The 25,485-nt window shown below is 43.5% G+C and overlaps 2 protein-coding genes across 2 annotated transcripts; both read right to left on the minus strand.

Moving 5' to 3' along the window:
* Window positions 1-1,071: 1,071 nt before the first annotated feature.
* Window positions 1,072-6,041, minus strand: LOC131237683 (uncharacterized). The gene is made up of 2 exons (XM_058235584.1): window positions 5,686-6,041; window positions 1,072-1,343 (listed from the first exon to the last, which is right to left on the minus strand). Exons 1-2 carry the CDS (start codon window positions 5,939-5,941, stop codon window positions 1,189-1,191), a joined length of 411 nt encoding a protein of 136 aa, XP_058091567.1. The 5' UTR covers window positions 5,942-6,041; the 3' UTR covers window positions 1,072-1,188.
* A 2,908-nt stretch (window positions 6,042-8,949) lies between these two features.
* Window positions 8,950-23,947, minus strand: LOC131237686 (plant UBX domain-containing protein 4-like). Its single transcript, XM_058235594.1, has 4 exons — window positions 23,734-23,947; window positions 10,321-10,609; window positions 9,672-9,767; window positions 8,950-9,534 (listed from the first exon to the last, which is right to left on the minus strand). The coding sequence occupies exons 1-4, from the start codon at window positions 23,880-23,882 to the stop codon at window positions 9,157-9,159; spliced, it is 912 nt and encodes a 303-aa protein (XP_058091577.1). The 5' UTR covers window positions 23,883-23,947; the 3' UTR covers window positions 8,950-9,156.
* Window positions 23,948-25,485: the final 1,538 nt, after the last annotated feature.

Consider the following 25,485-nt stretch of genomic DNA (forward strand, 5'->3'; position numbering starts at 1 on the left):
GAGGTCTTGGTATCGATCCCTAGTAGGGGTGGCTAACATGGAGAGCGTGTACTGACATAGGTGTGTACTAACAGGCTAACAAAAACGAAAGTAATTAAGTCACCGAGCTAGTTTGATCTGAGTTCGATTCAAGTTGGGGTTCGATTTGAGTCGAGTCGAGCTCAGGCAAGCTCGAACTCAGTTTGAAATTTTTTCAAGTTCAAAAAATTAGCTCAACTCAGCTCAAACTCAGCTTCGAACCAAGTCGAATTAAGCTTTTTTGAGTCAAGTCAAGCGAGCAAATCAAGCCAACTCGGCTCATGTAGAACCCTATGTGAGAGTTTTTAATGGTATGGAGCTCAATCATCACTGTTTCCTATAACATAGTCAACCAAGATTTGTACCATTTTTATTTAGGTTTATGCCATAAATTGATGTGGCAAACAGATTTTTTATTTTATTTTTGGGTTCATGCCATTAAATGACTTGGTGAAAAGATGTTAGACCCCCTGGCAAGGGAATCCATTCCCCTCGTGAGAAATGAGGTGGGAATAGGCCTGGCAATTTACAAAATCATAAAGGCCTGACAGTTTACGAAAATTTGATTGGAAATTGTGTCATTATTGAAGATAGGCTGCTCAGCAACTTCCAAACATGTTTTGTGCAGGCTCATTTGATAGTTACATCCTGCCGTGTCAGGCCACCACCCACCACAACATCCATGGGTGTCCACACTACCCATATACTTGGCCATCTTTTCAGTCGTCCACACTTGCACTGACTCGGCCAAGTCAGTCTTCGAAAATTTTCGAGCTGATTTATGAGAAACTCGTTTATGAGTTTAAGCGATAATAATTACCGGAACACACGACCTCAATGCAAGAAGCGAAGCACAAGCGCACGTTGTGTTCTTTTACAGGTATTTTATATATTTCTCAACCCTAATAATTTTAAATATTTATTAGCACTTCAATATCCTTATTTTCTATATCCAAATCTCGAGTCAACTTAGGACTCGTTTGAGTCTTGAGTCGACCCAACTTGACTGGACATCGAGCCAGGTTTCAGGTTTTTGAACTATGCAATGCATCATGGTGAATGAACTTTATTTCATTTCGATAACAATGTATGAATCTACACAAAAACATTACAAATCTTGGCCCAGCAAATTAGGGCCAGAAACTCCAAGCAATCTCTGCTGTTCATCCATCAGTCATCGTATGAACAGTGAGGAGCTGCAGTGCAGCCGGCATCAAAGGGATCTTCAGAGCCGCAGCAATGCCAGTACTGTAGAACTCGGCCTGAGTCGGGGGTGTTCATGGTACCCCCACTGTGTACACTCTCGAACTTCCTCTTCGTTTCACCTACGGAAGCAGAGAATCCGGCTGTCAGGTTAGAAACCATACTCAAATCTTAAAAAATTCAATCAAACCATCTGATCATTCGGCATCAGAAACCTTGAAAGCGTTAGGAACATAAAGACCTTAAACTGACTGTTTGGAGTTTTTCTTTGGTTTTTTTTTTTTTGTTTTATCCCCAATATGAAAGGATTTGAATCTGAGGAAGTTGGGCATTTGGTTTCTCCAAAACTCACAGAGTAGGAACAGAGACGAGGTAAGTGGGCACCCTTTCCAAATTCCTTCAGTTCGGTCTCCTGTAAAACGAAATGAATTGGCGCTGCCCAATCCAATTCAATTGGCGCTACTGCCATCCGAACAGACCCTATAAGTATCTAATAGACCCCATACACACTCACACCATCCCAGAAACAGGAAAAAGAGATCAAGTCCCAGATGCCAGGGAGTACGCATATTCCATGCATTTGGTGCAGTGTTTTCTGAATTTCTTTTTTAACACCAAATAAAAGGGTGCATTTGGTTGCACCCAATATCAAGAAATTTCATGATACTTGCACCAAATTAGAATAATTGGTCTTGAAATGTCATGATATTTGGTGCAACCAAACGCACCCTAGCATGGGTAGAACCAAAGAGTAAAAGAAAAGAAAAGAAAAAAAAAATCTTCTACAATTTTATTTTTTTCTGGATGACAACCAACACGATTATGGAATTATGCAAATCCCTAGCTTAAACATCCGGTTAGTTATAGATGTCATTTACCAGTGCTAGTAAATCATCAACATTACAACTACAGGAAGTATTTGAGCATAAAGTAGCCATAATTGGAAAATATTAACGGTAGCATGTGATGAAATCAGCTTGAAACCAGGTGCAGCAAGCTCAAACAGATCTTGAACCAAGAACCATGCCTCCAACCAGCTCAACAGCTTACAGTGCCTAGAAATTGTGAGAGTTTTGGAAATGTGCAGTCTCGGAGTCACGTGCAACTGTATATTTGACCATACAACTTAGCATGCAAAATATCGTCATGGATACTAAAGTGTTTGAAGATGATATGAAGGCCAGACTACTGGATGTGATAGTTCACCTGAGGTTGCATGAAAGGCAGGAGGAAGCAGCCTTCTTCTTCTTCTTCTTCTTATTCTTCTTATTACTAAGATTTCACCCATTCTATCACGATTCACGTGCCACTTTGCCTTTGGAAACACCTCTACCCGAGAACTAGACTTGTAGCAAAAACCCTACTGTTGTGGTAACCCCAAATCGACCAAAGCCCTGCGAGCAGGGCTGATCTCCATGAAAAGTATCAACAAATAGAATTCATGAGGGGGAGGCGAGAGCGTGATTCGAAGCAGGAGTGGCACTTGGGTAGAAGGTCTGTGCAATTAAGAGTTTGCCACCATTTCTGCAATGGTGGTGACTCATCCACCACATAGCTTGCATGTATAGAAATTTGGGTGGTCCAGATCCTGGGGCTTGGCATGGATGGACAATATCCAGTGATCTCAGAACAAGTGTTTCTTTAGAATAGTTAGAAAATTAATCAAAACTAGAAAATTTTAAAAATAAAAATAAAAAGTGAATAACTTTTCAAAAAGAGTTTCACCCTCTACTTGAATAGATATCGAAAAAGGGAATTCTGGCACTCAAGTGCACAATTTACACCCTTCAGGAATGTGAATAACAACCAAATCAGCTACGGGCACTACAAAGCATGGATTTAGGCAGTGTTTGGATGCACAAGTTGAATTGCAAACATGTAGTTGAATGAAAGGAAACAACAACATCGAAGCTGTTTCCTTGCATTCACAATGAAATAGCCTTCAATTACAGATGTGTTCCTTCAAGTCCAACTCGTAAGCAACATGGTAGCAATTTGGAACCGAGGCCGTCAGTGTTAATGCTAGGGAAAGAAATTACAATTTGCTTTTCTTCACTTTGTTAGACTGATGATTGCAATTCAACACAATAGAACATCTAAACAAGCCCTATGGTAGTTCATCTCAGGCTAAAGAGATGAAGCCTTTGAACTGAACAAAATCCAATACACAAAGGGGAATTGCATAAAATTTGATGGCATTCCCATCTTCTTCTTCTTTTTTAAAAAGCAACATGATTGATTAAAAGGACAAAACGTGTTCACGTCCATCAAGATAATGGATTGCATGCAAGAACTGCATCATTTGCCAAAACATTGGCCTGGCAAATAGCTACACTTGGAACTTACAAAAAAGGGAATTTTACAAAAACAACCTACTTAATCTATAATTTGCATTTTGGTACCTTTTCCGAAAAGGTATTATCATAGTACCTTCCGTTAGATTTCTTAACGGAAGTTGGGGTCGGCCATGCAAGTAAAGGGATCAGTGGCTCGGGTGGCCCCAACATGATGATGTTTATGTCACCCCATTTAGCCCCAGGGCCCAAAATTCAACGCCATACATGATTCAAGGGGACCACAAAATTGGAAACAGTGTACAGGGCAACTCTCACCCTCCAAATTGCTTCCCTTGGTATGGCCCACCTCAATCATGCATGGGCCTAATGTTTGGGCCCCAAGCCTGAATTTTGGTGTGGCATCTAATGTATGGAGTGGATTTCATATAGTCATTGTAGTGGCCCCCATAAAAATCAAGAATCAAGGTTGGACATCTCTCTCCCAACTATTTCCTTTGACGTGGCCCACTTGAATCACAGGAATGCCTCATTTTATTTTTTATTTTTATTTTTTGCCCTGAGCCTAACATGGTAATGCGGGGGCATTTTCACACCGGACTTGAGTAGGGTGGCATGTGGGATGAAGGGGCACACATGCCACCCTACTCTATCAGTTCGAGCTTTTAGAGCAAGTGGTTAATTGCCCTACATCAAATAAGACCTAACCGCAACTCCAAATCATACATGACTTGGATTACCTTCTACTATATGATCAAAACTGATCTTTGTCCATCCTTATTGGGGGACTTTGTGGCAAATGCATGTAGAAAGGTTGAATGGGAGGAAAGGTAGGCCAAGGCCCGCTATCTGCTTCACGCCAACCGTTTCCTTTAATTTCCTTTAGAAAGCATGACAAAGGAAGCCATCCACCCCAATTTTGAAAATATAGTTTGATTTTGAATGTATCGTTTCCCCATATGAATGCATTCCAATACATTCCTACTAAAATTATTGATAGTGAATTTCACTAAAATTACTTGGAGAAGAACGCATTGACAATACATCCCAATACTATGATCTTGTTAGATATCAATGATGCAAATGATACTTTCCGTTAAGCTCCAATGTATGTACCACAACGAAATTTTTGGCATTCATCACAATGCAATGCGAATACTTTCCGACATTTGGAACCTTGATCCACCCATATCATAATGGAGGTGGGCTCCAGTGTTATGGGGACCATCATAAGCTTAAAGTGGTACCGAGCAGAAGTGGGGTCCACGTGATGCATATAGCACATCCAACCCATACATCAGATGATTGACCTCATGTTACCAAATGATCCAGAAAATCAGTCTGATCCAAAACTCAGGTACGCCACAGAACAGGGAACAAGAACCAAAGTCGGGAGGGAACGCCCACCCTTTATTTGCTTCGGGGTACACCATAGTTGCCAAACAGCTTGAATTTTGGTCTCACCTTTCATCCAGGTCAGGAGAAGGGCCTGAAAAGCATCGATTACATATACACAACACTGTGGGCCCCACACGCAAATCAAGGGTGGGCGACTGTGAACCACCTAATTCAAGGATCAGCCTGATTTTCTTGTCCTAGAGGTAACATGCTCTGAAGCATCTGATGGACGGGTTAGATTTCATGCATGCATCACATTGATCAAAAGAAAGAGAATTATTTTCTTCGACCCAGCAGTATCACACAGGTGGGGCCCACCTTTCAGTATCCATTCATCTAATAATCATAATCATAATGGGGATGGGCCAATACTCCATTATTTCGCTACCATATGATCCTGACCATGCCCCATCATTTCACCTATCATATGATCCTAGCCATTCCCCATTATTTCACCTATCATATGATCCTGACCATCTGACGGGTGGCTTGCAATGCGCACTTACTGCCAACGGTTCACATTTAACACACAAGTTATAAACGGTTCCGAATCTTCATATCATCGGTTGTGGGAGGCTTTGTGGCATCTCCCATCCAAGATGGGACCCACCATATGGGATTGTAGATAAGGAATTCAAATTCAAAGCTTCAGAATTTTAGACAAAGAATTCAAGTTCAAGGCTTCAGGCATATATACAGATCAAATATCAAAATATCGAGAGAGAGAGAGAGAGAGAGAGAGAGAGAGAGAGAGAGAGAGAGAGATGCTGACCTCCGAAATGGGCTGTATGGAATCGGCAAGCTCGAGGGTGATTGAGAGAAGGGTCGAATTGGGTTTTGCAATTCTTGCAGGTTCTTAGGGTTTTGTTGGGGTTTTCAACGCATCGGATGGCGGTTTTTCTGGCGGTAAAAGGATTCGATGGATGGATCGGAATTTGAAGATATGGCGATTTGGGCACACATGAACTGTTGATCGAGGAAGGAATGAAAGGTGGAATTACTGAATTTCTCAGAAATCTGCTCCCCATTTAAAAAAAGAATCAAAAGGGAATTAGGGTTCCGGACCTGTGGTTGCTATTGCGGCAGGTAGAGTTTTTGAAACCGGCGAGGAAATGGATGAATGCACTGCCCAAGTACACTGGCAACTGTTGTACTAGCCTCCGCACGTGCCGAATAGGTAGTTCCTGCTGTCCGAAGCTATGTGGGGCCCACAAAGATGCCTTTGAGAAATCCACTCCGTGCATCGGTTTCTCAAGCTCACAATAGGACTAGGGTAAAAACTACAGAGATCCAAAGTTCAAATGGGCCACACGGCAGGAAACAGCGGGGATTGAACGCCCACCATTGGAAAATTTTTGGGGGCCACAGAAGTTTTAGATCAGGATGAAATTTGTGATTACAATTTATCCCAGTGTTAATAACCTTATGAACGGCTTGGATGGCACATAAGTATCATGGTCCACTCCAGGAAGGTTTCAACGGTGGACATTTCCGTTCTCACTGTTTCCTGTCGTGTGGCCCACCTGAGTTTTAATTTTTGTGAGTTTTGGATTCCTGATCTATTGTGATCTTCAGAAACCGATGGACGGAGTGGATTTCTCACGGGCATCTTTGTAGCCCCACATAGCTTCCGACCACACGGTGGAACACGCAATTCGCGTTCCGAGATCCACACCGCCATCATGTGGTCCCCACCGTCGGATTGCTTAGTATGCATGCGCCACCGGATGATATGACCCGCTCGATCTTAGATCCGAGGAATCTACACGGTGGGCCCGCCTGGAGAGCGGCTTGGATTTCGCAGTTTTGCATGTGCTGAGATCTGGGAAAAGGTCGTGTGCACCCAGCTGCATTGACCTTCTCAGTGTGCCCGGTGATTTTAGACACGTGGTCAGTGTCAAATCATTGATCTGACCCGTCCATTCGATTTGCATCCTTTTTCATGGCCGACCATGAAATTTTCATACTGTTTGGAGGATGGTAACTTTCCAAACATCAGCCTCTCGTTTACAACCGTCGGATAACCACGCCACTGATCAAAATGGTTCCTTGGAGATTAACCCAAAAGGATCTATTATGGACCACTGATTATTGGACCTTCTGTGATCCAAACTGTCCATTTTCGCATGGCATTAATTGGATGGAAAAGTTCCTCTACTGTGTAAGTGTTTTTACGGTCATCAACGGCCGGATCCAATTCAACGTGTGGACCCACCCTGATGTTGTGGATGAAATCCAATCCGTCCATCGTGTTATCCTTGGCGCCCAAAAAACGGGCCGATCCAAAACATAGGCAATCCACACCACAGAGGACAAAAGTTGGGATGAGGACACCCCACATCAAAACCTTCCAGATTGTGTGGGGACACCGTATTTTACACTTGCCATCCAATCCATTCTAACGGTGGGGCCCACCAGGATGATTGGACAGCCCAAAATTAGGCTATTCCAAATCTCAGATGGGCCATACCTCGTGATTTTCAAGCCCATGAAAAGTGTGAAAGAAATAATGGGCGGTTAGCCTAGGAGTGTGAGAGCATTGGCCAACTAAAAAGGTCACCAACGTCGACAGGATTACATGAGTCCATAACATCCATTGATGGAGTATATCTAAAATGCACATCATTGGTGTGGGGCCAGAGTGGCATTGATCTCTCAACCAATCCGTTCATATGACCCTCTTCACTGAGATGAAAGACTTCAGAACATTCGCACTCTTCCAAAACTCATTGGAGTACTTAGAACCATGGATCAGATTTTTATCAGATTTTTATCCTGACCATGAACTTGTTATCATCAGTCAATTGACTGGCATGAATGGTTTGATCAGCGTGATTTTTGTACCATTCATGGTTAGGGACCATCAAATGATTGGTCCAAGAGTAGAGTGCTGAGATATCTAATCTACTACTATTCATGGTTTAAGGACCATAAATCCAAGGATTGAGAGTACTGGGTTATCCAATCTACCACAAAAGGAAGGTAACTTCCATTGCATTTGTTGTGCACCGATTGAATGGCTTGGATAGTCAAATCGTCAAGATTTTTGGTCTATGGCCCATCCTCTGTCCACACTGTTATGAAAAATTGCAGCCTTAAGATTTATGGGGAGAGATGGGCCCGACTGGATGTTTTCAATCATCTGATTGGAGCATGGAGGCTGCCATTTGAATGGTTTGGGTCATATACATCAAAGGGTTGAGAAATGATCTTTTGCTCAACGGGTTATCAAGGACTCTATACGCTTGACAAGCATGTATGAGATATCAACCATTCATCCATTGGGGCCTGCCATGGATCGACTGTAATCCGATGATTGGACAGGATGATCCTAGCCACTAGATGGGACTCCTGGCCTTTGGATGTTTACTATCGGTTCAACTCTCCTACCCATCCATTTGTAACTCCACGAAATCCTATCAATTGGCTGAATGTCCATTTCCAATTCTATGGAAGTCATTTGCAATTGTAATGACAGGTAGCTGCTGATGTTTCGACCCAGCAGCTCAGAATGTACGGCGTAGACCAAAGGGAATCATATCTGGGATGCCTGGGTGGCCCAGATACGTTTTCTATTTGTACGGGTTTTAGTTGGAACAACACAAGCTCTGGGGACACAGTTTTAAGCTCCCATTAGATGAACCATGAATTGGGTATCTTTCAAAGAAAATGAAAAAACATGAATTGGATTTTCTGTCATAGAAGCTCCCATTAGATGAACCATGTGGGGCCCACCTTTTAGGATCAACGCCATGGATATGACAGGCAAGGAGATTCCACAAAAATCTCCTTCTTCGTTTGTTAAGTCAAAATCTCCTCCATTTGATGGTGCTAATTCCCATCCATTCAATCAGAGCTCCATCAAAACGTCAACCATTGGTTGTGAACTGGTTAACGTCCATCTGTAGACCATGAATGATTAGGATCATCTCGTAGGGGAGATATATTGGGGCATGGCCCATTCCATGATGGGACCCACCTGATTGCATCTCTCTGATACCATTGCTGGGTCAAATGGAAGAAAAGCCGTTCCATCTGATGGCGAAAGATCTGATACCTCATTCAAATTGTGGTCCGTTTTGATTATAAATGTGGTGAAGGCAATAGTCAGCTTCCAACAACTACCATGAAACATGCAACCGAAAAAGAAAAAAATAAAATCTTCTCACCTCCCGAAACTAATGCGTCCATGCCTTCGAAACCGATTGAGAGAGAGAGAGAGACCCACACCATAGCAAATCTGCTAGATTTTCTGGATTACAACAGAATTGGCTAGGCCTGCTTGCTCTATCGTCTGGTTCACATCTGTGAGTTGCTTGGGAGGGAACCCCACGGTCTGCAATTGATATGTTGTTGTCCCACCAGGCCTTGAGGCATCAATGAATGCGCGGATGTCGCCGACTGTGTGGTGGTGGTTGAATCGTGCGACCATGCGCGTGCCATCACCCAACCTGAGCTGAATCGAGGTTGATGGCAGTGAAGGATCAACAGACAGGCCGAAGGCCGGCGGTGGAGCACTACTGGGAGGTGGGGCAGCAGTGGTTGGCTCCAGGGATGAGGTGGACCCACCACCTAAAGTTCTTCCTACACCTTGAAATGGGATGTGGTGCTTCTCTGGTTCCTGCATCCAAACACAAGAAAAAAGAACGCAAAAGGGGAAAAAAAAAGAAAAAAAGAAAAAAAAGAGGGATTAGAGAAGGCAGCACAGGAGGTTGGGAAGAACAGTGCCACTAAGTGCAGGGAGATGAGAGCACATACGGGGCAGTTCTCGCTCCTCCTTACGAGATTGACATGGACTGCTGACCTCCTATCGGCAGGCTCGAGCTCTTTTGGGCACTCTGACTTCTTGATGCTCTGCATGATGAAAATTATCTAGCTACATCAATACAAACACATTATGGTGAGTGCCAAGAAAGGCTGTTGTTAAATAAACGACATCCAATAGACAGATCAATCCATGAAAGCTGCTTTGTGAGACCAAACATGCAAGAAAGTAGGGAAAGAAGGTGAAGAAGCTGAGTAATCCAGGCGGAGAGGATTGAGAATCCTCTTCCTCGCAGATGTGTGAGAATAGCAAACTCATGCAACTGACTTCCAGGCCATTCATCAGGCGAGCCCCAGTGAATGTGACCGGACACAGAATCAGGCCAATCCACTCATCGTGAGAGAGAGAGAAAGAGAGAGGGAGCCTAACACAGAATCAGGCTGACAGAGCGAGAGAGAGCTCATCGTGTGCTAGATTGGGCCGGGGAGTTGGGGGGCTGAAACTCAGAGAAGGTTATGTCGACTGCAACACGAGGAAATAATATTGCGTTCTGACAACTGAAACATATGCAAAAGAAGAATGCAGCTATTAAGAAATGCAGATTTCATCGCACAAACAAACGAGATTCTAGTACAGCAGTACCTCCAGGAAGGGTACATTCTCAGGATCGTCCAACCTCCTCAAAGGACCGTCATTTACTGTGAACCCATTACTCCAGAAAACAATGTTATGAATGACATTCTCAGGCTGTTGAGGAGCAGATGGTACTGTTTCCCCTGAGAGAAGTCTCCCAGCACCGGTAAAACTTCTCGAGCTTGAAGATGGACGGAGATGGTCAACGGGTGCGTCCATGGCTCCCAACTGCCTGGCTTGATCGAATATTGCATCCACATCTTGATTGCCCTTAGAAGGGTCTTGGACAAGCATTCCACTGCAAAATCCAAGGGTGGTTCAACAAGAATCAAACACATAGCCATAGATTTTCTGCAAGACTTCACACAAAAAAATGCAAGAATAATCTCTCACAAAAGTGAGTGTCACAAAAAGCTCTTAGAAGAATGAACAAAGAGCCAGAAACAACTGAACTAACCACTTCAGTTGAGGTACCACCTCTATCAGCTGCAGCCCCAGTTTTTATGAGAGAAGTAAATTCAACTTGCCACCTTATGCTTTGGTGTTAATCTAGATCCTTTTTCCAAACAAAAATATTGATATGATAAAAGGCGAATATTGAAAAAACAATAACTGATTCTTGCAAGAAGAGAGAGTTTTCAAAACAGAGAACTTAAGATTGTGGTTAGCAGGATTGCTAATTGCTTTAATACATGGTATTAGAAGATGTGTGCGGTATGTTACTTCCTTCGGTACATCTTATGTTGGGGTCAAGGTATTATGTAGTCTCCAATACGGGCCATATCAGCCGATCCAGCCCTGTAATGGCAGGGTTTTTTTTTCCCCAAGAATCTCAAAAATTACTTCCAAAATGTAGTCTTTTCTTTCTTTGGGACGTGTATTTGATGGTGTAATGGGCCATTCTTTTGTAAGAATGATGTCTATCAGGCAGTGTCACATTGACCTATTGAAAGTCGATCAAATAGACCCTTAGGCCCTAATCAAACACAAATCAAGCATGATTTGGTGATTAGGACCCATTACATATAAATACAACCAAAAAAGTTAGAATAATGGGAAAAAAAAAAAAAAAACAAGTGATGGTTTACCCCCTTCTTCCAATATTTCAAAAGTGGTCCACCCCGCTTAAGTTCAATGAATCCCACTCAAAATCGTGTTTTGATCCTCAAAATAGGCCTAAGTCTAGTTTAAAATTAGTTTATAAGCTTCGGTAATGGTTGAAATGAACAAAGAAGTGAAAAAACAAGAGAAATTTGAAAATAAAAACTTTCACAATGGGCCCTTTATTCACCCCTGCATCATGAAACATGATTGATTGTTTCCTTTGTGTAACAGCCGATACAGCTTTAATGTAACCTTTATAATAGGGGGAAGGGGGGACAACAAAACTGATCAAAATAAAAAGAACCAAACAAGAGGGAAGAGCAAAACTGATCAAAATAAAAAGAACCAAACAAGGTTACATTAAAGCTGTGCGCATGGACCAGTCATCCTCGAGTTGGATTCCAGCTTTGGAAGGGTCCTAGAAATTGATAAAATGATGGTAGATATATCATTGCTAATGTTCGCAGGGGTTAAAGTATTGTTGAAGACAGGGAGCAGTAGGAAGGTGCTGGACTTGGAGATTGCGGGACTGTCATTTCCAGTATACGCCACGATCGAAGCTATTGTGTTAATCTGACCCAATCACTCAACTCTCAGAGTCATAATAGGCGGTGTGAGGTCATCTTCTGATTCAGTTCACCTTCCCAAGCTTGTCAATGGCACATCAGGTAGGGTGAACAGTGGGAACCCAAGGGGGGAGTTGTAGGCAGCTAAGGATAGTGATGACATGGGCATTCAGGAGTGCTTACATGGAGTTTCTCTTTCCTGTTCTAAAGAAGGCAGCAAGGGGTTGGGGCTCAACCTGTTCTCCCACTTGTTAGATGAGCTGGTAGAGGCTGTTTAACGTGTGAGTGATCCAGGGTTCAATCCATGTGAGTGATCCAGGGAACCAAGGTGGAAGGCAAAATTCATCCCATTAAAGTCCACTACAGGCTTCCACATACGAAGTCAATTGGGTGTATGATGAAAGGGGATGTGTGTCCGGTGGAGAATTCATCCCAGAGGTGGGTGTTGTCAAATCACTTTTCTGCTGGAGAATTCATCCCCGAGGCCAGTGTTGTCGAATCACTTTTCTCCTATGCGTATAACAAGAGAACCCTCCAATTCCTTTTCTTCCAGCGATTCCCCAACCGTGGCCTTTTCCTTGCAATACCTTTGGTTTCCCAGCCTTTGCACTTGAACACGTGTGAATTACCATACATTTGTATTGTAGGGTCCATCGTGATGTTTGAGTACCATCCAACCCTTCCATTAGATGCCACCCCCAAATGTAAGGCATAGATCCCAAAATCCAGCCTGATCCATAATTTAGGTGGTCCACACCAAAATCGGGGAATTAGGGAGGGGATGCCTGCCATATGAACTTCCAAATGGAATGTAGGGTCTATCATGTTGTCTATGTGTCATCCAACCAAGTCCCCCTCACTTGGTAGGCCACAAGTGAATACACACACACGCACAGGCTGTAAGGATTGTAAGTTGCTCCCTATGGTGTGTCCCACCTGAGCATTTGATAGGGATGGTTCTTAATAAGTATGGTGCCCATGAGGAGTCTCACTGATGAATGGTTTGGATTCTACACATACATCATGGGTGTGCCCCACACAGCTCAAACACATGGCAATTACCCTGCATTTGAATGCATGGAGCATTCAACTTTAAGGGGCGGTGGAGGATTTCTTAGGTTCACATCTTCCTCTAGCAACTACTTCGGGGGTGCTTCGTCCTCTTCCCCATTCAGAACTCTCATGGTTATGGAGGAAATTCCTTCGGAAGTTGTCTAAACACCTATCTTCAGCAAAGGGCCTTTGTAAAAGCTCTACATGGCGATGGTTGGCAAAGAGCAGTCAGACTTCAAGCGGACCAAGAATCTTGTGAGTGAAGGTAGGAATGTGGTGCAAGATGATATGCAAGAAAAGGGGTACTATGAGCCCTTTTCCCCACACATCTAACTAGCTCACATGGTTCACCAGTTCCACCGACTAAAGCCATCGGAGTGACTCAGTCGATATTGAGATGTGTGCATATTAGGGGGGGTGTTGTCCCTATTAGGCTAGGACCTTCCCTAAAAGGCCCCACCACCAGGACATAAGCACCTACTTGCTAGTTGCTACCCGTAGGACATCTTCCCCTTCCCTGACCACGATTTCTCCCACACTCATAGTGTTGGCTATGGGCTTTGTTAGTGGTGGTCAGACTGGTTTCTAGTGGGTAGAAGAAAAGGAAGCTAAGGCTGCATTGGTAGCCATCAAAAGACCTGGCTCATAAGCTGCCCTATGGGAGGGACATGACGAAGTCGCCATGGGTCAAAAGAAACCTTATGAAGTTGGAGAAGTCATTAGGGGTCATTGATGGAGAAGCCAGAAGAGGAATATTTCAAAATCATCCTGCATGGAACAGAGGATAACAGTAAGTTAAGTGAACATACCCATCCAAAGAAACTTTAATTTCAATTAACACTTCCAAGTTCCGATAGAGCAACCACATCATTAAAGATTATAACATCCCTTTCTTTGCAAATTCTGCTAAAGGTTTTTATGGATCGAATTCCCAAAGAATTACAAAGAGGACAATTCCTCAAGGAAAAAAAAAAAGTCTTCCTCTTGGATTGAACAATCCAAATCCCACAGTCATGAGTAGAGCTGGGCATTTCTAACCCGATCTGGTGGCTCCGACCCGATCCGAACCGAACCGACGGCCTAGATCGATGCGGATCGAGTAGGGCCAATCAGATCCGATCATTCATCAAATCTAGTTCAAATCAGTGGCCAATCCGGACCGATCTGATCCGGGATCCGATCTGATTGGATCTGATCTGATCCGATCCGATTCGATCCAATCCGCACAATGTTCATTCAACACTATTTCCTGTAAATGTTGTCCACTTGAGATCGGGATATACCTCATTTTTGGTTTAATACCATAAAATGATCTAGAAAAATAGATGGACGGCATGGATGAAATGAATACATCATGGTGGGTCCACAGAGCACCAACCATCAACCATGGGCCGGTGGCAGGGGAGTAGCCAATCCCTCTCTCAGCTCATGGCTCGAGCCTCGAGGTACACATCGAGCAGTGAAATCTGACAAAGAGAGGGAAATAGTTCTCCCATGAGTGGGCCCCACCGTGATGCGTGTCGAACATCAACACCGTGCATTTGATGGGTCCCCTTTAAATTATGGGATATCCCAAAAATCAGCCATATACAGAACTCAGGTGGACCATACGATCTAAATCATGTGAAGACATTCCTAAAACATATAAAAGTACTTGGTGGGGCCCACCTAAAATTTGGATGCATCTGAAACTTGGTCTGACCCCTCATCCAAGTGGGACACACATAATGAATGGTCTGGATTTGTGAACCACACCTCGGTGGGCCCAAAAAATGATTATGAATATTATAATGAGAGGGTAACCTGTACCGTAAACATGAAGCATTCATGGACTGGTATGGTCCACTTGAGCTTTGGATATGCATCAATTTTGGGTTCAACCACTAAAATGATCTGGAAAAACGAATGGACGGCGTGGATAAACCACATGCATTCACGATGGGCCCCAACAAAGTTTACTCAGCACGGTGGATAAACCACATGCATACACGGTACACTGACGCAATTTCGTGCCATACAATGCACGTCAACACAGCAACAGGTTGTGTAGATAGGACACGGATTTCCTGTGAAAGCCTTTCGCAGGAAGTTCCTGTGCTTGAAACTTAGGTGGGGTCCACCATGATGTTTTTCAGAAATCCACTCCGTCCATCCGTTTTGTGAGCTCATTTTAGGAGATGAAACCAAAATTGAGAAGGATACAAGACTCAAGTTGGTCGTACTAAAGGAAAAGGTGGTTAGGGAAATTTCTACCGTTGAAACCTCCCTAAGTTCTAGGGTGATGTTTACATGCCATCCATACCGTTAGTAACGTCATTTGTACTGGGATGAACTGCAAACACAAATAATAGCATGATTCAAAACTTTTTTGGCCCCACGAATATTTCAACTGTGGACGTTCAATTATCACGTTTTCGGCCTACTTGAGCATTGGATACAATTCATTTTTGGCCTCATATCTTAAAATGAACTCAAACAACGGATGGACGGAGAGGATTTCCCAAAAATACGACAGTGGGCCCCACCTGGGCTCCTAGCGTTCCTGCGAAAGGCTTTCGCAGGAAATCCACGTCCATGTAGATACATGTCGTGCAAAGACGAGCGGAGACGCGCCTCAAGCTCCGAGTTGTAGGAACGGCTCAAATGAGATCAAAATTACATGGGCCCCACAATGATGTATTTATTATATCCATACCGTTTATCCATTTTTCGTGATCATTTTGGAGCATTTGCACAAGAGAGAGAGAGAGAGAGAGAGAGAGAGAGAGAGAATCATATCTAAAGCTCAAATGGACCACACCGAAATAGCAGCGAGGATAATGATTTTCACCGTTTAAAAATTCATAGGGCCCACCATAACGTTTATTTTCCATCTAATCTGTTAATAAGGTTAAAAATACATGGATGAAGAGGAAACACAAATTTCATATTAATCCGAAACTTCCGTGATCTCCAAAAGGGTTTCAATGGTAAACGTTCAATCCCCCACTGTTTTTTGCAGTGTGGTCCAACTGATCTTTAGATCTGTCTTATTTTCCGGCTCAAGCCTTAAGAAGAACTTTCCAAATGGATGGACGATTTGGATATAACACATACCTTATAGTTTGACCCACAGACCTAACCCGATCCAAACCGTACCCAACCCGATCTGATTTGGTTTCCCTAACCGAGTCGGACTCGGTTCAGGTCAGATGTCCCGGACTTGGTCCCGGATTGGATCAAGTTCGGGTTAGCCAATGTAGGTTTTGGATTGAATCGAGTTGGACCCAATCCGATCCGACTTGGTCCAATGCCCAGATCTAGTCATGAGTAACAAGCCATGAGATTTTGAAAAACACACAACCCCAAAGCCCTAAGAAATAGCCCCATCATTAAAGCCTCTTCACACTGCATAAATAAATGGTCCATTAACTCCTCAAACTTTTTGTACACAAAGCAATACTCAATAAATATGCTTTTAACGCTTCAAATTGCCCATGTTAAGATCTTATTGGTCGTTGCCATTGAATAAAATAATCAACCCAAGGAGGTGCCCTGCTTCCTAGGACAAGGGTGAAGGATAGATCCAATTCCATTTCGTGAGAAATTTTGAAAGAAAGATATTGAAGAAAATTCACACTCGTCGCCTTTTTTCAGGATGGTCTAAAAGCCCCTGGTCCCACTGGGTTCAGGATGGCCTTTTTTCACAGATGTTGAAATTTCCCGGAGGAGAAGTGTTTGAAGAGTTTCATATCTCAGCCAAGATTTGTGGTGACTCGATGCTTCATTCCTAGCACTTGTCCCCAATAAGACGAATGCCGAAGAAAAAAAGGACTATCAACCTATCCAGCCTAATCAGGAGTTGCTACAAAATCCTTGCGAAAGTCATGGCGACAAGAATGAGTAAGGTTCTGCGTGGACGGGTATCCTTGGTGTTGCAGCATAGCCTCTTGAGGCCGGTTTGCGACCACTGCTCGATTTTGTTGGAGGTGATGGAAGATGATTGGGGCCCCAAGCCGTTCTGTTTTGAGTTGATGTGGATGAAAGTGGAGGGTTTCTCGGAGCTTGTGAAGTGGTGGAATTCCTTTCAGTTTGAGGATTTCGCTGGGTTTAAACTATTTCAAAAGTTCAAATTATCTAAATGGAAGATTTAAATTTGGAAAAAAAAAAAGAAGAAGAAGAAGAAGAAGAAAGATGTGTTTACGAGAAGATCTTCAAGGATATCTAAGCCATTGACCTAAAAGAGGAGTGTGGGTTGTAGCGGAGGGAGAAAAGATCAAGCATGGCAATCTATCCCTCGAATGCTCAAAGCAAAGGAGGAAGAGATTAAATGGAACAACGTTCTCAGGCAATGTGGCTTAAAAAGGGAGACAAGAAAACAATTTTTTTCACGAAATTGCAAATGCTAAGGCCAAAAACAACAAAGTTCATAGTGTTACGGTGGACATCAAAATTATAGTAGAAAGGAACCAAGTGTGTGACTCCATCATGAGGTTCTACAAGGAGTTGCTCTTAGATAAAAGGGTGGGTGCGGCCACAGCTAGATAGTCTCCCCTTCAACTAACTTCTGCTAGAGGAGGCTGAAGACCTTGTAAACCCATTCTTTTTGGGTGAGATCAAAGTGGCCATCAACTCATTAGGTGGGGATAAGGCTCCTGGCCCGGATGGCTTCCCATTGGCCTTCTTTCAGATTTTTTGGGACATGGGACGACTTATTGCGCTTATCTAAATTCTAGGAGAGAGATCAAATCTCTTCGGACTGCGCTTCTTATCTAAGTTTTGGGAGAGAGGTTGGATCTCTTCGGAATTGGGGCGCCGTTCATTGCAATCATTCCGAAGGTAGAAGGATCCGAATGCTCATGGGATTTTAGGCCTATAAGCCTAATTAGGGGACCCTACAAAATTCTCAACAAAATATTAACCTCTAGATTCTAGGTAGTACCGGGGCCTGTTATTTTCGAGCTCCAAGGTGCATTCGTGGTGGGAAGACAGATTTTGGATAGTGCTCTCATTGCCCATGAGTGCGTGGACTCGCGACATGCGGAAAAGAAAAAAAATGAATCATTTGCAAGTTAGATATTGAAAAACCCTAGGGTCATGTGAGTTAGAACTTTCTACACTACATGCAGGGTAAGATGAGGTGTGGTCAGAAATGATGAGGCGAGATCCAAGAATGTATGTAATCAGCATGTTTCTTCGTAATCTTCAATGGCTCTCCTAAAGATTTTTTTTTTCCCAAGAATCACGCAACTTGAGACTGAGGGATCCTCTCTCCCCATTCTTGTTCATGGTGGTGGTGGTTGAAGCTCTAAGTAAGATGTTGGATAAAGGCCAAGTAAGGCTTATCAAAGGTTTTAGGGTAGATAACATTGACTTTCTAATCTCGCATCTCCAGTTGGTCGACGATAGGATACTCTTTTGTGACACAGATGCCAAGATGGTTGATAATCTCAGTAAGATTGTGAGGTGCTTCGAAGTGGTGTTCGGCCTAAAGACGAACATTCAAAAGAGCAAGTTGATGGTATCTACACCATCAAAGAAGATGTGGTGAGGTTGGCCAAGGTGTTTGGATGTCGAGTTGGATCTTTGCCATCATCATACCTTGGGTGTGTGTTGGCAAGCTTGTTGAGCATCTTTGGGACAAAGTGATCAAGATGATTATGAGAAAACTCTCCATGTGGAAGAGTCACCATCTGTCGATGGGAGAGAAAATCACACATTAAGGCAGCAATGTAAAATGTTCTAATCTACTTTGTCCCTATGTCAAGTGCCTGTCATCAGTCTTGGTTAGGCTGGAAAGGTTTGTGCAATTTCCTTTGGCAATGTGCCGAAGCGAAGAAATTCCAACTCCCCAAGTGCATTGAGGTTTGCAAGCCACATCGGGGGGGGGGGGGGGGTGTTTAGAAATATGGCTCAGATGACTCTTGTGTTACTCGGCAAATAAATTTAAAGGTTTGGGGTGGAAAAAGAAAGGTTATGGTGGGAGGTGATAGCAAGTAAATAGTGTTTAAGAGAGGGGTTGGCGGGTAAAGGTCCCCTATAAACCTTTGGAGATTTGGAAAGCGGGTGAGCAGAATAGCGAACTTGTTTAAGAAAGGGATCCGCTTACCTTATGGCAATGGGCTACGTATCTGTTTTTGGTGAGACCTGTGGCTCGACAAAAGGTTCCTCAAGGATGAATTCCCGATTATCACTTCCTTCGCCCTGGATAGGGACATGTCATTGCGCACCGTTTCTCCACCGCTAGAGGCTCCTTTGTTTAGTCCCTCCTTGTAAAAGGAGCTTGGCAGATGAGGACACGGAGGAGTTTATCTAGCTTTTAGAGAGGTTGCATCGAGCTAAACCGTCCTCAAATAGGGGCACTTAATGATGTGGTCTATAGCCAAGACAAGCAGGTTCTCAATTCATTCTTTAAATAGGATGCGGACCGATAGCTCTCCGAGTGGGATGTCCACTCACATTTTTCACATTTAGTCCTGTGGGAACTAGAGGTGTGCATCAAGTCGAGTCGGACCAGATTGGGTCCAACTCGACTCGATCCGAAATTTCCAATGCACTGACCCGAACTCGATCCGATCTAGGACCGAGTCCGGGTCCTCAGACTCGATCCGATCCGTTGCACTGCTGCATGACCCAAACCAGTCTGATTCAGCTAGGGAAACCAAGTCAAATTGGATTGGGTATGGTTCGGATCAATCTTCTATTTTATTTTTAATTTTTTGAAAAAATTTTTAAAACAATATGATTTTCACCATTAAAAAATTCGTAAGGCCTACCATAATGTTTATTTTCCATCCAATCTGTTAATAAGGTCACAACTACATGGATGAAGAGGAAAAACAAATTTCATATTGATTTGAAACTTCTGTTACCCTTAAAAGAGTTTCGATGGTAAACGTTCAACCCCCACTGCTTTTTGCAGTGTGGTCCACTTGATCTTTAGATCTATCTTATTTTTCAGCTCAAGCCTTAAGGCAAGCCCGGCAAATGGATGGACAGTTTGGATATAACACATAGTTCATGATGGGACCCACAGAACTCATTCGTGGATACACTGCCATTATAAGGCATTCCCACTTACGTCAATACCCACATCAATCAGTACAACTGCCTTCTGTCAGAGCTCGGTGCTCGATGCACCTTGAGACATGAGCTCTGACTGAGAGGACAAACTGATTACTCCCCTTGCCACCAGCCATTGGCTGGTGGTCGGTGCTCTGTGGACCCCACCATGATGTATTTATGTCATCCATGCCGTTCATCTATTTTTCTAGATCATTTTAGGGTATTAAACAAAAAATGAGTTATATCCCAATCTCAAGTGGACAACATTACACGAAACATTGTTGAATGAACATTGTGCAGATCGGATCGGTCCGGATTGGCCACTGATCCAAACTCGACTCGATGCATGGTCGGATCTGAGTGGGCCTACTCGATCCGACCAGATCCCGGCCTTCGGTTCGGATCGGGTCGGATTCTGCCCAGCTCTAGTGGAGACCCTCCCAAGGCGATTGATCGTCTTTGCTTGGACTGTGGAAAGGAACAAGGTTCTCACAATCGACAAAAGAAATTGCTAATGATTCTTTACGAACGCATCATGTGCTTGGACACGGAGATGGTGAACCACTTATTCATCCACTACGTGTTTGCTCAAAAGGTAGGGGTAGTATCCTCACGCTTTTCGAGATTTCTTGGGTGATGTTGGGATCAAGTGACAGTCTTTTCGCTACACATTAGCAGATTAAGGACTCTAAGAAGGCAAAAATGATTTATATTCAAATAGGCATGGACAAGGTGTATGACAGCGTGACCTAGTGTTTTCTCCAGTATATGTGAGAGGTTAGGCTTTGGATGAAAATGGATGAGCTGGGTTAAGTCCTGCATATCGACTCCTAGGTATCAAATATTGCTTAAGGGGTCCCCATTCAGCTTATTTTAAGGGATACTGTGACATTCGTCAAGGGGATCCCTTGTCTCCATTGCACTTTATGGTTGTTGTTTAAGTTCTTAACAAGCTATCGGGGAAAGCGAGCAAGTCCGGTATGGTCAAAGGGATGCCAATAAGGAATTCAGGTCTTCACTGTCCACACCTTCAATATCTAATGACACAATTTTGTTCAGGTTGGGCGGAAGTGAAGCAACCCAAGGCTTTAAGTTTGTGCTACATAGCTAGCTTAAGAATCAACATGGGCAGAAGCTCCATCTCAAGGGTCAATCTCTATCCAAGAGAAGTGCATGTTCTGGCAAAGGCTCTAGGTTGCAAGATGGAGCAGCTGCCAGTCAAATTATTGGGCATGCCAGTGGGTGCTGGTATGCCTCCAATAGCTTCTCGGGACTTTTACCGAAAGATGCAATTCCAAGCTTTTACCTTAGAAATGTAAACTCCTCCCTCTTGGGGGGAGGATAACTCCAATCAAAGTGGTTGTCCAATTCCCCAATCTCCATGCTATCTCTATATAAGAGTCCTCCGAGTGGTAGCTCATCGGGAATTGATCCAAAAAAGATTCTTGTGGAACAATTGGGAGGGTGTTTATCACTTAGTGGCTTGCAAACCTTTAAATCAAGGGATTTAGGTATCATTTCAATTCGCAAGATTAACGTTGATCTCCTGGCAAAATGGTAGAGGCTCGGCTTTGGAGATGCCTCTTCTAAAGTTCATTTGGTAAACAAATACAGATTGGGTGAAAATGGGAGGGACATCATAGCGGAATTGGCAATAGGGGTTCAGTTATATCTCCAAAGTTCATAGACCTTTTCTGAAGAATATCAGATGCAGCACCAGAACAGTTCCGACGTTCGTTTTTCGAAGGTTGATGGTGTTTGGAAACCCCACTTCAGCTAATGTTTCAGCACTGTTTCAAATTGCTAAAGATGTCGATGGCCTAGTGGACCAGTTTTTCGAATTATCTAACTGAGGAATAGTGTGGACCCCCACCATTGGACAATCTTTAAAGGATGAGGAAATCCTGCTTCTCACCACGGTGCCAAGTTTGCTGGAAAGTGTCTACATCACACGTAAGGGTGAGGATTGTAGACTATGGGCTCCTAAGGTGGATGGTTCACTTTCTCCTAGATCTTTCAGAAGGATTGCCAAGGATCACGCAGACAGCTGTTTGGAGTGGGCTTCTATGGTCTGGGACAGTAACACTCCTATAAATGTTAATGCACTGTGCTGGTTGGTTTGCCTCAACAATGTCCTAACAGTAGATAACGTGCAACATCGAGGGATGATGATCCCTAATATATGCATTATGTGTAAGCCAGCTGAAGAAGATGCCATTTATCCATTCATCCATCCTCATTCCCTTGGAGATTGTGGGCTGCGATCCTCGTGAAGTGCAGAATTCAGTAGGCGATGCTATACTCGGTGAAAGACCTTGGCACCAGTTGGAAAGTGGGACATGGGACCCTATCGGTAAAACCCTTTGGAAGATGTCTTTAAAAGCATGGACTAAAAGAAACACTAGGATCTTCCAAGGGACAAGTAAATTTGAAGCAATGATGTTGAGTAAGATTTTGTACCTAGCAATAAATTGGAGCAAACAAAACAGAGTGATGACTGGCACTCCTGAAGTTCTCATGACATCCACCGGAAGTCCTCAACTGTAGCTGGGCCCCCATTAAGATTGTAGAAAAATGGCAGACCCCCAAGATGACCACTAGAAACTTCAACAGTTGCTCTTAGGTAACCGTGTGTACACATCAGGAACAGTAGAAGGAGCCTATAATAGAATTCTTGAGTCCCACAGGGTTTGGGGAACACTAGAAACTTCAGTGGTTGCTCTTTTGCTGAAGCCTCCATGTTGTTTCACGGTATTAAGATTAAAGTAGATCACAATCTTGGCCCAATTATAATTGAGGGGGATTCCAAGAACATAATCAACTGAATCAAGCCCGCCAGATTCCATTAGAGGTTAGCAAACATTCTAAACGAAGTCAAAGACATCAGCGTCTCCCTCTAGCTGCTTCATTTGTCCACGTGCATCAAGCTGATAATAATCAGGCAATAACTTGAAAAAGAAAGGAACTCCCCATGTCGTTTTGGATACCAGACTTGGTAGATGCGGTCAGGGGAGTGAAAGGGCTCCATGTTCCTTCTGGCTATCTTCTTTATGTATTATGACGCTAGCATCTAGCCCTATGGGGTTCTTGCTATTGCAATCAGCAGCTGCTTGTGTTCTACTCTTTTCTTTCATTAACAAGATCACTCCAAAAAACATATAAAATATCTACATTGGGTGACTGTGTTCTTCCAGTCCAGCAGATTCCTGGGGACGGACACACCACATCCAAAGGTGGGGCCCATTAGATCAACAATCTGGATCACAAATCCATGGCACCCACTTGTACAACTCAAGGCCTAAAGACACAATACATATACCAATGACCATACAATTCTCCAATATACAAAGGACGCGCCGCATGGAAATCGGACACATTCGATTGAGGGACCAACCATGTCCTGGTAGATTTCAGGTAATCCCCCGATTCCTCATCATCCATCCATAAATTGCACATTCTCGCTGTAGAGCCGACCAAAACGCTGATGGCACATATCGCAATTTCTTCTTCTAAATCGATAACGGATCATATATATGCCCTAGTTGCGAGAATTTCCAATCAATCACAAGAATTTAAGCAAGAAGTATTTAAATTTCAAGAATTAGTGCCCTAAAATGCAAGAATTTGGGGGAAAATATGGGATTTTAGCTGTTACCTCTTCTCGCCACCCGTGTAGTACTCCTGCGGACCGTCAGAGTCGCTATCGGATCCTCCGCCGGGGCCGGGAGTGGGAGTGGGGCGATTGAGATCGGAGAGGGTACGGATGCCGCCAGTGCGCTTCTTGTGGTCGCTGGAAGAAGCCATGATAGCCGTTCGATCGGAAAGAGGAGATGAGAATATGGCGACGTAGGATAGGAGGAAAAAGAGAGGGAACCGAGTTCTTGTACTCTTCGGTGTTCTTCTCTCCAAGAAGAGATGCTGAGAAAATGGTAGGTAGTCCCCGGACTACGGAAGGGAATGGTAGTCCGCCAGGTGGAGCATGTGAATCGGTTGAAGGCCCACTGCAGGAGGTAGGCTTCACCATAGTCAGGTCTTGGACGGTCCTTTTTTCTTTAAATATGATCCTACAACTGGGAAAAGGGACTTGAATGTAAATTATTGGCCATTGGATGCTTTTGTCAGTAGATCGATGGAGAATCATACTATGATTGTGGGACCTACAACTTGAACGGTTCAGATCATCCATTCGCAGGGTCAAGTAGCGGACTGGAAACAAAAATTATGCTGGTGAGGCAGGCGGGTAAAACGTATGGGCTAGATATGACATTCCTGCGGCCCAACTGAGGACTGGGCCACCCCGATTTCTTGAGCTTTGGGTCGAACCTAATGGGTGGCTCGGATGCACCGTACGTGGGATGTATGAATCATAATCCTGACCATCCAAATCATGGGCCCCAAGGGGAAGATGAAATATACGATTGCCGGACGCGGATTGCGTCCTACCCCCGCCCGGACGGATTAGGGCTCTGTGGAGCCCACCGTGATGTAAGTATTTTATCCACACCGTTAATCGTTTTTATATGATTATTTTAAGATATGAGCCAAATATTGAGGTATTTTAAATTCTTAAGTGGACCACAATGTTGGAATTAAACGTCCACCGTTAAAATCTTCTTGGGAGCTGGAGAAGTGTCAGATCAAGCTGAAATTTGTGTTTTCACTTCATCCAAGTCTGCATGACCTTATTAATAGGTTGGGTGGTAAAAAAACATCACGGTGACCCTTAGGTTTCAACGGTGGTTGTCATTATCACTGCAGCTTCCTTTGATGTGGTGCACTGGAGGTGTGTATCTGTTTCATTTTTTGTATAATACCTTAAAATGATCTGAGAAAAGCGATGAAAGGTGTGGATAAAATACTTACATCAAGGTGGGCCCCACAGAGCCCTCCCCGGACGGACGGTAATCCGTCCACGATTGCCTGCTAGAAAGTCTACATAATGGGCGCGGATTAGGTGTTACCCTGAGTAACAGCTTCGTGGGTGTTACCTTTACCGTAGGGCCCACCTTGATGATATGTTGTATATCCACTCCGTCCATCCGTTTTTCCAGCCCATTTTAAGATACTTTCCCAAACATTAAGCATATCCAAATCTCAGGTGGACCCACAAGAAACAGTTATGATTGAAGGCTCACCATTAAAAACTTTCCAAGGCCCATCGTAAGAATATCTGTAATGTTTATTTTCCATCCAACCCGTTGAAAATGTCAAAAAGAACTGGATAAAGGGACAATATAAAGTTTAGCTTCATACAAAACTTTCTCGGCCTACAAAAAGATTTTAATGGTGACTCACCACCTTTTCTAGTGGTGTGGTCCAATAGAGATTTAGATCTGTTTAATTTTTGTCTTAATGTCCTTAAATGACCTGAAAAAACGGATGGACGGCGTGGATATGAAACAAATTC

The sequence above is a fragment of the Magnolia sinica genome, chromosome 2, assembly GCF_029962835.1.
Source record: "Magnolia sinica isolate HGM2019 chromosome 2, MsV1, whole genome shotgun sequence".
NCBI classification, from domain to species: domain Eukaryota; kingdom Viridiplantae; phylum Streptophyta; class Magnoliopsida; order Magnoliales; family Magnoliaceae; genus Magnolia; species Magnolia sinica.

Excerpts from the sequence above, each read along its gene's own strand:
- LOC131237683 (XM_058235584.1), bottom strand. The coding sequence starts at position 5,941 with ATGGGGAGCAGATTTCTGAGAAATTCAGTAATTCCACCTTTCATTCCT. Across the intron at positions 1,344-5,685 it reads CCATACAGCCCATTTCGGAG|GTGAAACGAAGAGGAAGTTC; the intron begins GTCAGCATCTCT and ends CTGCTTCCGTAG.
- LOC131237686 (XM_058235594.1), bottom strand. The coding sequence starts at position 23,882 with ATGGCTTCTTCCAGCGACCACAAGAAGCGCACTGGCGGCATCCGTACC. Across the intron at positions 10,610-23,733 it reads TACACGGGTGGCGAGAAGAG|TGGAATGCTTGTCCAAGACC; the intron begins GTAACAGCTAAA and ends TGGATTTTGCAG. Across the intron at positions 9,768-10,320 it reads AGAATGTACCCTTCCTGGAG|AGCATCAAGAAGTCAGAGTG; the intron begins GTACTGCTGTAC and ends TTCATCATGCAG.